Source organism: Diceros bicornis, chromosome 22, assembly GCF_020826845.1.
Source record: "Diceros bicornis minor isolate mBicDic1 chromosome 22, mDicBic1.mat.cur, whole genome shotgun sequence".
NCBI lineage: Eukaryota > Metazoa > Chordata > Mammalia > Perissodactyla > Rhinocerotidae > Diceros > Diceros bicornis.
In genome coordinates, this window is record NC_080761.1 from 39,638,924 (window position 1) to 39,653,913 (window position 14,990).

The 14,990-nt window shown below is 38.3% G+C and overlaps 1 protein-coding gene across 7 annotated transcripts in view; it reads left to right on the forward strand.

Moving 5' to 3' along the window:
• Positions 1-1,929: 1,929 nt before the first annotated feature.
• Positions 1,930-14,990, forward strand: part of CNTLN (centlein) — a 330,124-nt gene continuing 317,063 nt past the window's right edge. For all 7 annotated transcript variants that reach the window (XM_058565850.1, XM_058565854.1, XM_058565855.1 and 4 more), the window contains exons 1-2: positions 1,930-2,328; positions 9,600-9,688. In XM_058565850.1, the coding sequence (XP_058421833.1) occupies positions 1,969-2,328; positions 9,600-9,688 (449 nt within the window). In that variant the 5' untranslated portion in view covers positions 1,930-1,968. The remainder of the gene's footprint in view (positions 2,329-9,599; positions 9,689-14,990) is intronic.

A 14,990-nucleotide genomic window follows, 5' to 3' on the forward strand; every position in this document is an offset into this window, starting at 1 on the left:
GATGAAATGACATCCTTTTGAGTGAATAACAAATAGCCATTAAAAATGTGCATTCATATTGATTTTGTGCCAAACGTGAATTATGTGATTAGAATTCCCAGTCTTAAGCCCAGTGAAATCTCACATGCTATCAGACCCAATGTTGTATCTCAAGTGACAGGTATGGAGTAAGGGTAGGAATCAAAGGCACAGGTTTTAGAATGAAGTGGATTCATATTCATTATTTCTAATACCAGATGTGGGACTTTTGGCAAGGAACAGTAATCTCTCAAGTCTCAGTTTTCTCACTAGTAAAATGGGGATAATAATATCTATTTTCACGTGATGTTGTAAAAATTGAATGAGTTCATATATGAAAAGTGCTTAGCAGGGCCAGCCTGGTGGCATAGTAGTTAAGTTTGCACATTCTGCTTTGGTGGCCTGGGGTTCACGGGTTTGGATCTCAGGTGCAGACCTACGCACCACTCATTAAGCCATGCTGTGGCGGTGTCCCACATACGAAATAGAGGAAGACTGGCACAGATGTTAGCTCAGAGACAATCTTCCTCAAGCAAAAAGAGGATGATTGGCAACAGAGGTTAGCACAAGGCCATTCTGACCCCCCCTCCCCCCCAAAAAAAGGAAACAAAAGAAAAGTGCTTAGCAATGGACTCGTCATATAGTAAATGTTCAATATGGTAGTGATGTCTAAGACTGGCTAATATGTACCTTTTCTAATGTAATCCTTTTATAAATTGTGTGAGATATTCACCTTCAGCAGGAAGGAAGCTCACTTATCTTGCCTTCACAGGATTCTAATAGGGAGGGTGTCTTTTGAGGTACAGACTAGATTCTGGCATAGAGGGGTAATTTTGATTAAATGAGGAGGGCATCAGTTAATGTGGTTACCTCCCTACCTCGACCAACCTCTTTTGCCCACCTCAGCTCTCCAAGCGTTCTGGAACCCTTTCTGCAAAAGAGTGCAGAGCTAGCTTTTGGTAGCAAAACTCAAGTGCTAGCTCAATGTGCATCTCCTTACTAAACTCACCACGAGTAGGACGTGTTATAACGACAGAGAAAGAGAAGATTATTACCTATTCGAAGTTTATAAAGAAAGAAAGCAGGAAGGAAGAAAAAAGAAAGAATGAACAACAAAGAAAGTTGGTCTTGTTTTTTTAACCACGGTCTAAATTTCTCATTTCAAATCGGTCCAAGGATCCAAACTGTCAGGCCATGTGGGTCACACTCGCTCTGAGATTCAGCCAACACATAAAGAAGCTGACAAAAATTCAAAGGAAATCACTACTCTTGCAAAACAAAAGACAAAGGGTGCACAGAGGATCATAATTCAATTGGGAAACCTGCCTGATAGTCCCAGCTCAGCACAAGGCTTTCCACATCTCCTTGACATCAGTCAGCTGGCTATTGGCTGTATGTAAAGCAGATTTGCTAAGGGGTGTGAAGAAAACGCTCAAGTGTAAAACTATTCCCTGATCCTCAAGGAGCTTACAACAGCGCTGGAGAGATTAGCCCTGTAACTAACACTCCAGGGCGGTCAATGAAACGTGACAAACGAGTTGGCAGGGGCCTTGAAGGCGGAGGAATTCACAGTTAGGGATCATTTGGGGCTAGCGGCTTGTCAAGAAAGGTTTTAAGAGGTGGGATGTTATAGGCTCTAAGTGGGGGGCAGGGTTTTACGTGGGTGGGAAGCCACGGCATCGCCGGCTAAAGACGCAGGCCGAATACTCCAGGGCGGCGCGCGCGCGCGGCGCACCGGTCTGACCCATGGGCCACAGCGCGTGCGCAGCCCAACGCTCGCGCCGGGCGCGCGGCCCGCGGGAAGCCCGCCAGGAGCCGCGAGCGCGAGACCCCGCGCGCCAAGGCGGGAAAAGGCTTGCGCGTGCGCGGCTCGGAGCGTCGGGCTCGCCAGGATGGGGAAGGGGAGGTGGAGTTTCCAAGAGGGAGCTTGACCCGTTAGCAGCCGCGGCCATGGCGGCGCGCTCGCCGCCCTCGCCGCTCCCTCTTTCCCCAGCGCGACATTTGGGGCCCTGGTCCCCGCGTGTTGGGCGGGGAGCTGTGGTACACGCAGTGCCCTGCGAGGCCTCGGGTCTTGCCGGCGGAGCGCGGGAGGGCGTCGGGGACAAAAGCGGTATCTCCTGGCGGGGCGAAGACGGGTCAGAGGGCCGGCGAGGGCCAGGGGGCGCAGCTCCGGCTCAGGCTCCCCTCCTCAGCGCGCCCGTCGGGTCCAGGCGGCTAGAGGGCATCTCGGTAGAGGAGGCGATGGTGACCCGGACGCAGCTGCTGGAGGACGAGCTGAGCAGCCTAAAGGAGGAGCTGGCCTTGTGTCAGGTATCGAGGACTCTGGCCGCCGGCCTTTCCCCTCCACGCCGGGGCCGGGCCGGTGGGGAGGCGCGCCCCTCTCCCTCTGCCTTCGGCTGCGTCGCTGCGCGGGTTTGGGACCCACCCAGCCCCGCCCGGTGGCCCTCCCTCCCGGCTCCCAGGCCCAGCCCGGCCGGCTGCCCGGTGCAGGAGGGACGCGGCGGCCCCCCGACCCCGGGCTCCCGCCCCTCTCCTGACGCCGGCCGCACAGGGTTCGCCTCGGCCCCCTGGGTTTGGTTTTCTTCACTTGGATATCCCCAGAACCTGCAGGCACACCCCAGTCCCCCAAAAGCCGAAGTTGTCGGTCGTGACTGTAGTGGTACTTGGTGCAGCAGGGGTGGAGCGCAATCCACCAGCTGAAATGTTGAACAGGAAAACACTTATTAAAATAAAATCCATCGATGAAGGAGCCTGTTTTTAACTTTCAGACCCACAGTTGCCCTTGTTATTAAGTTAACTGAAACTTAAGTTGTAAACACAGACCAATACTTTTTAGGCAGTCTGGAGCTGGGAACTTTCACACACAATAGATGATGCTTGATACTTATTAACCAACTGTACTAATTCATAGTCCGTGAGTGAGAAATCTCATTTTCATGTCAACTTGCCAGTGACAAGCATTTACTAAATCAATGACATGAACATTACTTTCCTGGTATTTGTAGTTTGTGCATACTAAAGGTGGCTTGACTGTACTCAGAGAGATTTGATTTTCCTTTAGTTTTGCGTCCTTACCACTCTCTCTTCTCTAATTTTACCAGAGTTTTAGACAGGGTTAGGAGATTAAATGTTGAGATTCACCAATAGAAACTGCTAAACACCAAGGTCACTTTATGAACAGTATCAGTTTAGATAAAAATTCATAAAATTCATTCTGTCTCATATTGAATCCTTTTGCCCCTTTTGTAGATCCTTGCTGATTGAGTCAAGGCTGTAAAAACAGGACAGTCTTGTTCAAATTAAATAGGACTTTGCTTAAACAAGTTGGGGAGATAATATGTGGCTGCCTCCTTTTCATTTTCCCGTTTTCTGTTCTTCACTGGTAAAGCAGGAAAGGGATGAAATAAAAGACACAAAGGAACATTTTGTCATCTGCACACCTCACCTTTGGGTAGTTTAGAGATGTGAACCCATGATAAAGGCCTTTGTCATTTGACAAGTTATAAGATGCTATTTGCCCATATCGGCTCCACTCACTCCTCCCTACCCCTTGCTCTGTATTTCCTATAGTTATGCCCTTAGCTGGCTAAGGAGCTAAGATATTTACTTTTTATGACTGACTTGATTAAGGAAATCAGTCTGTTGGAAACAGCCCAATGACTCCCTCCACCAAATACATTCACTATTATATTCTTTAAAAACGTGGCTTTGAACATGCTGTTGGCCTTTGTGACCTTGGACATATATGGACTAAGAAGATGATTGAAGTAGTTTAGGCAGATGTGAGAATAGAGATGGTCGTAATTAGCCTAGAAAGGTGGTTCTTGAGATTTTTGTAATTTGACACTATTAGTGGATCATAGGCATTCAAGTAATGTTAGATGAGACTGGCAGTTTCCTATACCGTAAAACTTTAGTCAAACCACACTCTTGCTTTTGGGGAAATCGGGGAGAAATAATAATTGAACTCCCAATAGTTTTGTAAAAAAACATTTAATTAATTAAACATTCACTTTTTTTGTGTGTGTGTGTATGTGTGAGGAAGATTGGCCCTGAGCTAACATCTGTTCCCAATCTTCCTCCTTTTGCTTGAGGAAGATGGACCCTGAGCTAACATAACATCTCTGCCAGTCTTCCTCTACTTTGTATATGGGACACCGCCACAGTATGGCTTGAGGAGCGGTGTGTAGGTCTGCGCCTGGGATCCAAACCCGCGAACCCCGGGCTGCCAAAGTGGAGCATACAAACTTAACCACTACACCACTGGGCTGGCCCCCTAAACATTTACTTTTACATCTTTTTTTTTATTTGTTCTTCCACTTACTTATTCAGGTAGAAGTCATAGTACTCAAGAATATGTAGTGTTAACCCTATGTTTTTTGAACCTTTCAAAAATTGCAACCGAAAATAAATTCATTTTACATCTCAACCTAGTAAGTAGGCACACATATACATATGTATAATTTAAGAAAGAATATTTACCCTGTGTGTCATGAACTCTGATATTTTCTTTTAAATTCTATTCTTTAAGAAAATGCTGCTTAGATCTACTAAATTAATTTCACAATCCAGTATAGTCAAATGTACAGTTTGAGAAAAAGAAAGCTGCTCATTAGTCTCTGGTCATAAGTAGTAGCTTCATTTAGGTCAGTTGGTTGTTTTTCACATTTAACTTACAAGAATTCAATTTTAAGTACTTGGTGGAGAAAAAGAAAGTTTGAGTGATTCTGTGTACCATTCGATTCCATGGGAATGACTCAGAATAAGCATATAATAGAAAATCTTAGTTACAAGTGTTTCTCATAAAATGAGCATGTCATCCTACTCTGTGATTATAGTATGTGTCTAATTAAACTTTTTTCATGTGGCCCCAGATTAGCAAGCAACATACACATAATGCTTAGCTGAAGAAAACATGATTAATTTCAACATGAGGAGAAAAGTTGTCTGTATTGGATTTACTGAGGATAGGATGTTAGCTTCCAATTGTAGCTTTTTCCTTAGGAATTTTCAAGGGTGCTCCAAAGGGTAATTTTAAGTCCATGACACTTATGTCTTATTCATTGATTTAAAACCTAACTTCACCATACTCTTGATTTTGATTATGTATTTCAAGATTGTGTTCTATTTGTGACAACGGATGCTGCGAGTATGTAAATGTGCACATTTATCATCACTTGTAGAATACCAGATGAGAAAAAGTAATGTTAAGTATGTGTAATATATATATATACACATGTATATTTTTATGTGTGTGTGTGTGTATTATTAAGCTTATATATATATATATATAAGCTTAATTCCTTTTTTAGTAGCAGCCAAAAATATTTACTAAATCTATAACCAATTTTGGGTAAAAAATTATTTAGGGCATTCAAATGAAATACATGTTCATTATCCAACTTTTAACTTTCTTGAAGCATGTGATGTTGGAATTAAGAGTATATGACCAGAGAACTCAGCCAGTTATATTTTTTGTTAGACTTTTAGATGTATTGAAACCTTGCCTAGTCATTCACAAACAAAAAAATTTTGAGAATATGTTGTATAATTAGGATCCTCTTTGTTGGTAGCTATATTCTAATAGATGAAACCTTTTGTGTAGTTATTTTTCATAATAATTTATTGAGTGGCTACTTTGTGCCATACTTGGTAATTAAACTCCTTCCATTGTTTCCCCAATTATCAAATAATTTGATAGGCAAATTATTTGTTTAAATGTAAAAAATAGTTTTCATATGTTTGTTGAATTCATTCCTCCAGTGCATGTTAACTGAGGGCCTATTATGTTGCCAGACACTAAACTAGGTGCTGGGAAAGTACCTATCCAGTGAAAAAAACAATTTTGGATGTCTTTGTCTGTGAAGTTGGTATTTATTTCCATGCTAGTCAATAAGTGAAAGTCAAAGCCAGTCCACCTCTAAGATAATTTAGACCCAAATCTCCTAGCATTTAGTCAACTCTTATATAGGCTGAGTTTAAAAAACTGTGTGAGGAGTAGGATTTTTTAAATTTAAATTTTAAATTGTTTGAGTCTGTGTGGAAATTCTGTAGTAAGAATAAAGAATTTTATAATGAGTAGTTTCTAAGGGTTTTATTTTTAGTTTTTAAAAAATATTTAAGTGCCCAAAAGAAGGGAAAATATAGGAAAATATAAAGAGAATATGATTGGCAATCTTTAGTTTTCTTGTTTTAATAATGTCTGGAGCAGTTTGGAAACTAGTTTTGTGTTTTTTGCAAGGGCTTTTTTGTATATGAAAGAGAGTCTTTTTATTAATTAGAGGTATAATCCACATTGAAGATGATATAGCATTTAAATAACTAAAACACAAAAATGAATACATACAATAGTCCCACAATCTATTCATAACATTTTATTGCTCATAAAAAAACTTACCTTTTTTTTTCTTAATCTGGTATCACTTATTCATTTGAGTATTTTTAGGTGACAAGGAAAATCCAAATACTGTTGCTGACCATAAATTAAAAAAAGAAATTAATAACTAAAATTTAAACTAAAGAAATTTGGAAATTAGAAAATTCTCCTCAAAATGACTTCTGGGTATAAATTGTAATTATAAATTAATAACAATAGAGTGTTTCTGGAGGAGTCTTCTGGTTGCTTTCTTCTCTGGCCTCTATGATGAAAACAGCTTAAGGAGAATTTGTTGTTACTTTCTCTTTGGTAGGGATTGAAGAGGAGATGTGAAATAACCGTTAACCATAACAACAACAAAAAGAAAAAGAGAAAAAAATGTATAAATTAAGATGTAAAGATTTTTGCATCAGATACTTGATTTCTTACTATGTTCCTTTCACTGTGCTAGACCTAAGTCCTTTATTAGTAAATCATACTTATTTAAGCCAAAGTAACTCAGTTATTTTATAAATGGTGAAAACCTACTCCTTTTTTACATTTTTACTTATGTTAACTATTCTTGCTTAGTATTTTAGACTGAAAGTTGAGGTGAAAATAGATGTGAATCTTTGCTATTTTGTTTTGAAGCAAGCTATACGATAAATTTATAGATAATATTGGTTTCAAGGAATTTTGTAATTTCATCAACATAACTTTTAAAAATAGAGATGTTAGAGCACATAATATTGCATTAACTTTTCCTTATCTTCACTGCCTTTCAAACAGGTTATGGCATGTGAGTTATATACTGACATTTCTTGTTGTTAACTCGATTCATTTTAATACCCAAATGCTGAATTCTTGCTTCTAACAGGGTAAAGCATGATATATAAGAATAGTTAGGTACGGTGGTACCTTCCAGTACTCAGGCTGTCAAAAGTCTTTAAAAAACAAACAAATAAAATAGATCAAAGATTTGAGCATTAAAAAATGAAACCAAAAATTTTAGAAGAAAGTATTGGTAAATATGTTTGTAATCTTAGGGTAGAGAAGACCTTTCTAACTGGTACATAAAATCCATAAGCCATAATGGAAAGAATGGATAAATTTGAATGTATAAAATTAATAACTCCCTTTTCCCAAAAAAACTCCATCATAAATAAAGTTAAATAAGCAACAATATTCCGGGAAAAAATATTTGTAACACATTTGGTAGACATAAGTCTAATTTTAAGATTTCCAACAACACTTCATATATTTCCTTGGCAGAACTTAGTCACATGGTCCACAGGCAAGAGAGGCCAGTCTTTTAATTGGGCAGCAAAGAGCAAAAATGGTTTCTGTTACTAACAGGCAGGGGAGAATGGATGATGGAGACAGATACAAATAGAGATATCTGCCATATAAGTAAACCCAAACAACCAACCAAATAGTATTATAAAATGAAATGTGATATGAAAAAAAATTAAACAGGATAAGAGGTTACCAGAAACTTGTGGGTTTTGGTGGCTATAAATATAGTAGTCAGGGAAGATGACTTCTCTTGAAGAGGTGAGATTTAAGCAAAGACCTCAATAAAGTGTGGGCATAAACTATATGAAAATCTGGTGGATGGTCCGTGTGCAAAGACCCTGGTAAAAGTAGAGCAAGAAGGTCAGTGTGAACAAGAGGGGAGAGTAATAGATGAGACTGGAGATGTGTGTTTGGGGCCAGATACTGTGGGGTCTTGTAACCTTAGTAAAGAGTTTGGGTTATCTTCCTAGTCTGAAGGGAACCCAGTGAAGGATTTTGAGCTGTAAGGAGGCTAAGGGACCATTATGGAGAGCTAGGCAGGAGATGGAGTTGACTTGGACTGGGATGATGGTGGTCGAGGTGGTGAGAAGTGGTTAGAATTGGGCTATGTTTTGTAGAGAAGGCCAGTAGGATTTACTGATGGTTTGGATTTGAAGTGTGAGGAAAAGAGAGCAACCAAGATTGACTCCTAGTTTTTAGGCCTTTGAACAAATGAGTAGATGGTGGTGTCATTTTCCAAGATGCAGAGGGGTAGGTTTGTGAGAGGGTAGGAAATCAAAAATTTTATTTTGAATAAGTTAAATTTGAGATACCTTTTAGGCATTCAAGTGGAATTATTGAGTAGGTAGTTGGAGTTTCAAGTCTGCCCCTAAGGGTAGAGGAAACGGCTAGAGATAGAAATGTGGGAGTCATCAGTGTACAGTTGATGTGTAAAACCAGGGGACTGAATGAGGTCACCCAGGGCAGTAGTTCTCAATCCTGAGTGCACAGAATCGCCTGAGGAGCTGTTAAAACATGCTGATGCTTGAATATTACCTGAAACCAATTAAATCCTAACCTTTAGATCATCACTCTTTTTAATAAACTCTCCAGAAGTGATTCCTAACTGTCAACCAGAGTTGATAACAACTGACCTGCACATTAAGGACAGAAACTGTCCATTGTCCGTTGGATTTGGCTGTATAGAGGACCTTGAGAAATGATTTTAGCATAATAGTGGGGAGGGAAAACTGAGTGGATGGGAAGTGAGGAAGTAGAGAGGGTTATAGGCAACTCTTTCAAGGAATTTCGCTGAAAAGGGAAGCTGAAAAATGGAACAATAGCTAGAGGGTAATTTCCTTTTAGAACAACTTTTCCTTGATATTCAGCACTTCAACGTTTACACCCTAAAATGTGGGTGATAGAAATAGTAAAAGTGAATGTGGGTTATCAGTGTAAGAACATTTTTTGTGTGTGTGTGGGAGGGAGATCAGCCCTGAGCTAACATCCATGCCACTCCTCCTCTTTTTGCTGAGGAAGACTGGCCCTTAGCTAACGTCTATTGCCAGTCCTCCTCCTTTTTTCCCCCTTTTTCTCCCCAAAGCCCCAGTAGATAGTTGTATGTTATAGTTGCACATCCTGCTAGTTGCTGCATGTGGGACACCGCCTCAGCATGGCCGGACAAGCGGTGGGTCGGTGTGTGCCCGGGATCCAAACCCGGGCTGCCAGTAGTGGAGCATGCGCACCCAACTGCTAAGCCATGGGGCCGGCGCCTGTAAGAACTTTTTAAAATAAAGCTTTCCTACTATACTTTTCAAGAATCTATTTTATAGTTGTAGAATTAGGGATCAAATAATTATGTTTTTTTCATTTCTCAATTTAATGTAGTGTCTTGTCTTCTCTGATATAGCTACAAAGCAATACATTTAAAATGTCTTTTTATTTCTTTAAGGCTGATAAAGAATTTGTATGGTCTTTGTGGAAACGTCTCCAGGTGACAAACCCAGATCTCACACAAGCAGTCAGTTTGGTTGTGGAAAGGTGAGCTCCCAAGTTATTTTTTCATGAGTATTTGGTTTGTTGAATTTATTTCTCTTCATTATTAAAATTAAAACTTGGTGTTAATCCCCTAAAGAGATTCATTTGATTTCCAAATGACTGTGGAGTCTGATATAATTATTGGATTTATTTCAAGGGGTGCCAATTCACCAAGTACAGATAGACCATATCTCCTGTTCATAGTCTGACATATTTGGCAAGTTTCCAGGTAAGAGATAAAACTGTGACTTAGATGCTGTGTTTGTGTGTGTGTGTGTGTGTGTGTGTGTGTCTGTCTGTCTGTCTGTCTGTCTGTCTTGAGCTGTTACAGCTCAACTTGAAAAATTGGAGAAGTCTCTGTTGTTTGGCTTCTGACTCTGAGGCTGCCCATGTTGGCAACTTCCTAGACATGATGCTTCCTAGACAGGGCTCAGTTTTCCCCTGAGATAATTGCAGTATGTACTTGAAAGCCTAGGATGACCTTGCCAGAGTGGAGTAAGTGTTGGAATAGGTTGAAGGATTTCACTTAGCACTCTGTATTACTCTGTAGGGGATGCCCAGTCATTTAACTGTATGTTATTGGGCCTCTCCTTGGTCATTAGAAACAGTGGAGTGATGCTGGTTACTCTTTATCAAACATCAGGTATACAGTAGTCCCATGACACTTAGCACAGCGATTAAAACACTTGCTTTCCTATTAGATGAATTTCATTACGTTTCCTAAATGAGAAACTAAGCATATGGATGCCTTTTCCTTTTTCTTTATTGGAATTATGATTATATAATCTGAATAGCATTTTTTGATAACTTGAATTATATTCACCTTTGGAGTCTTTAGCCCTGGGATCATTCCAGTATTGTCTGGAATTTGACTTTTTAAAATCTGTGATACATACCTATGTCTAATTTTACCGTCCTTGGTTATTGTGGACTCTTAAGATGGTGTAATCAGTTTCTGTTCATGTTGCTTGTATGTTTAATTCATCAATCAGTTTTTCCCTTTTAATGATCAGAATTAAGTCTTTTGTTGAAGTACTCTTTTACTTCCGTGGTCATCCTTTAGATGAAATGTGATCACTCTCAGTGTCACTCTGTTTTTTTGCAGAGTAAGCCTTCTAGAAGATGTATTTTTGGGACGTTTCTGTGATTCTTTCTTTATCCGCTTCTCCTTTTATTTATATATATTTTTCAACTTTCTAATTTATTTTTTTAAACTTTCTAAAGCTACCTTTAGTTTTCACTTTCCTTTTGGTTAAGACAGAAGCAAATATTAAAATATTGTCATTTTTCTCATTCTTTAAGATTTCTATTTTTCATATTTTATAATATATATTCATATAAAAGTATATATGTGCAATTTATAAATACATGGACATATATTGGGGATGGGTACTCAAAAGCCTTTTGCTGATAAAATATGTAATGGAAAATTTTGAAGATTACTTCTTTACAGCCATGATTCTCAAAATTTTAGTGTGTACAAGATGTACTTGGATAATTTATTAAAATGCAGATCTCTGAGACTTTTCCCTGATCTACTGAATCTCTAGGGATGAGGTTCAGGAGTCTTTTTAAAATAAACTTTCCAGGTAGTTCTGATATTGTAGTCAATAGATCACACTATGAGATACCTTGGAATTTGAGTTGACTTTTGAAATTGGAAACCTGTAAGTGGCATTTATAATTTTACGATTATGTAGATGTAAATATTTATTTTCTAGAGAACCGTGTAGTATGTTTGGACCTTTTGAGAAGGGAAAATGGTATACTGTTCAATCTATATCTGTCGAAAAAGAATATTCTCAATATCAAAGTCAAATAGACTATCTTTCTGTATAGTCCATTAGTTACCCAAATTATGCTCCATTTAAGTCTGTTTAGTATTTGTGCCGTGGTCTTCCTGGACAGCCTTTTTTCCCCCTGGAATTTCTAATTGCCTCTCTTTTCTGCTTTTTCTTGTCATAAAGAACGTCTTTGTTCAGACATTTGTTTAATGGCCAAAGACATTCTTCCTTGGGCCCTTTGGCTTATGGTATCAATTTGGACCAATTGCTTTCTGTATCTACTCATAGCTGTCATCCTAGGATTTCTTTTCATTGTACTCTTGAACCAGTTCCATAGTTTCTAGGATCCCACATCTTCCTTTTTCTTCCTGTTGGATTATATTTTCAAATTTTTTTCTCAGAAAGGATGCCCAAAGGGTCCACTTTCTGACTCCTTACATGCCTGAAAATGTCGTTCTTTTGCTCTTATGCTTGAGTGATACTTTAGCTGAACATAAAATTTTATGTCCATATAATTTATTTTTGAAAGTATATCTCTATTATCTTGTTTTAGCATACAGTGGTGCTACCAAGTATATGTGTGATCCCATTGCAAGTGTGATTCTTATTTCTTGCTAGGTAGTTTGTGTGAAGCTTTTAGGATTTGCTGTTTATATGTGATATTGTAAAATTTTGGCATTGTCTATTGATTTGAATCTTTCAAAAAATTCAACCTCAGCCTTTGGTGGGCCTTTTCAATCTCAAGATTTAAGGTTTTCTTTGGATTAAGGAAATACTCTTCTTCTCTTATATTTGCTCTTAATTCTCTATGTTCTTTCTTTCAGCACTCTATTAGAGGTTGGATCTTCTAGATGTGGCCTTCTTTTCTCTCATATTTTCCATCTTTTTATTCTGTCTTCTGAATGGCCTTCTTACTTTTTCTTCCATCAATAAATAGATTTTTTCCATTTGCCCTATTTTGTTATTTGTATTAATTTTAGAAATCAAATTTTTGCTTCTAAAAAATTTATTTGATTTTTCCTTTTTCACAGCAGTCTTCTTTAAAAGAATAACTTTTTAATCTTTCTGATTATAATTTTTAAGTTCTTTTCTGTTTCTTGCGTTATCTTTGTTTTCTGTTGGGTAACTTCTGTTTGTTCTGAGTCTTTTTCTTTAATGATGATAATTTTCGTCAAGTGCATGATGATCCTTTATTAATTGTTCATATTTTTGTATGAACTTCTGTGTTGCCTAATATAGATATGTTGCTCATAGTGAGTTGACTTTGCATTTTTGTATATCTCTTTACCAGAAGACTTCTCCTCCAAATGGAAGGATTAACTGTGGGCTCTTTGTAAGAGGTAGGGGAGGGAACTACCAACAAGCTTTCCTGAAGGATGTATGGCAGATGGGCTTCGCTGTAGAGAACGAGAGTTAGGCTCTTTAGTCAGTCCTTTTTCTGATTGTATTGTTTGCCCCAACAACCATAGTAGGGACCTTTGCCAGACAAATGGTTGTTTTGAAGGTAGTCTTCAGTCATTTGCTGTGGGCAAATGTTGCAGGTGGTTGTTCTGAACGTGGATGAGTGAGAATCTCAGCTTTTTTGGTAAATGGTTCTTTAACTAGTTATCATGATTTCTGTGGGCTTCTGCTCTCTGTACTACTAATTGGGTATTTAGAGCCTCTGTGGGCCTCTTCCAGAAAAAACAACTTCCTCTTCCACTATAGACACTATTTGAGCTTTGGATTATGATTTTTCTCCTCTGGGTTTGTCTCTGTCTTTCAGATAGTTGTCAAATTTATGGTCTATTTTGGACTCCTTTTTTTGTTTTCCATGCTGATAGGGACTTCTTCAAGTTAGTGTGGTTTGGGGATGTCAATGTCATGTTGTCTGTCAGTTCATCATCTTCGAGAGGGAAGGGGTTAGATTTTAGGGGTTACAATGTATTCTGTTATTTTGATATACCGTATTTATATTTCACCAGTGTCTTGTTGTTATACATTAAGGTTATTTTATTTGAAAAAAATTGTATAATGATGCTGTGATGAATAATGGCCTTATGCATGAAGCTTTGCCTGCATCATTGGTTTCAACCAGTGGTGCTACTGACTTAGTGGACGGAGGCTGGAATTACTAAACATTGTGAAATGAATAGGATAATCCTGCTCAATTAAAGGATTATACTGCTCCAAATGCCATTAGTACCCTCTTGGAAAAATGCTGGCCTTATCCATAATTCTTTATTTTTTTTGACTTTTTGGTACTTTATTATATGTCTTTATAAGTTTTTTGGTGGGATATCTGTATACATACGTTTGTGTGCATGTGTTTTACTTTTTATTTTGAAAAATTTTAATTAGATGCAAAAGTGGAGAGAATACATTAATGAACTCCCATGTTTGCTCATCACCCAGCTTGAATAATTATCAACACTTGACCAATATTGTTTCAGCTATAAACTTCTACTTGCTGCTGCTCCTCTGCTCCCTCTACTACCCATGGATTATTTGAAGCAAATCCCAGACATCATGTTATTTTACCCACAATTACATTAGTGTTTACAGTCAATTCTTGTTATTCACAGCAGTTATGTTTTATAAAGTCCTTGTAAACACTGAATTAGCACACGTTGAACCATTGCTCCTAGGGGAGATAAAAGATTAGGTTCCTGTGAGCCTCTGGTCACAACATTTTTGTCAACATATAACCTTATTTTATGTGTGTTTCTATTTAAAGATGTCTTTTTAAATATATGTTGTTGATTCATTACTATTGAACTCATGACCAGTAGCACTGTAACTCCCACCTGAATAAAGGTTATCTAACATACTCTTTTCTCCGTAAGACATGTCACAGCCTTCTTGTGCTTAGGAACACTAGATAGCACTTCAGCACTATGGTCGCTGATCATTTTAAACAGTGAAATCATCAACAAAAGTGCAAAAATGTGAACAACATGGCACTAAATAGACCATGAGAGGAACACTTGTTTACAGTATGAGAGCTGAAACAAGAAGGCAGAGCATCTCCTTGTTTGACCTCAGCTGGGAACATGTGGTTTGGGTGACTTCACCACTTTATGCATGCATGCAAATGACTGAAAAGTGTCAGAGGTATTGATTTTAGGCTTACAAGTAAGTTTTAGTGATTTAGTTAAGAATTTACAAATTCTGAGTCCATGAATGAGGATTGACTCTCTCTCTACGAGGTAACGGCTCTTTTTAACATAACCATGGTATCTTTATCATACTTAGAATTCTATAATTATTCCCTCATATAATCAAATATCCAGTCAGTTTTTAGATTTTTCCAGTTGTCTCATAACTTTTTGAAAAAGTTGGTTTGTTCCTATGAGGACTCAAACATAGTCTATCTGCTGGATGTATAGGTTTCTTCTCTTCCTCTATTATGTTTCTCTTCTTTACAATTGATTTTTGGAATAAATTGGGTTATTTATCCTGTAGAGTTTCCTACATTCTGGATTTTTCTGATTTTAATCTTCTGTACCCTATAGTTTTCGTAAACTTGTAATTTGACCTAA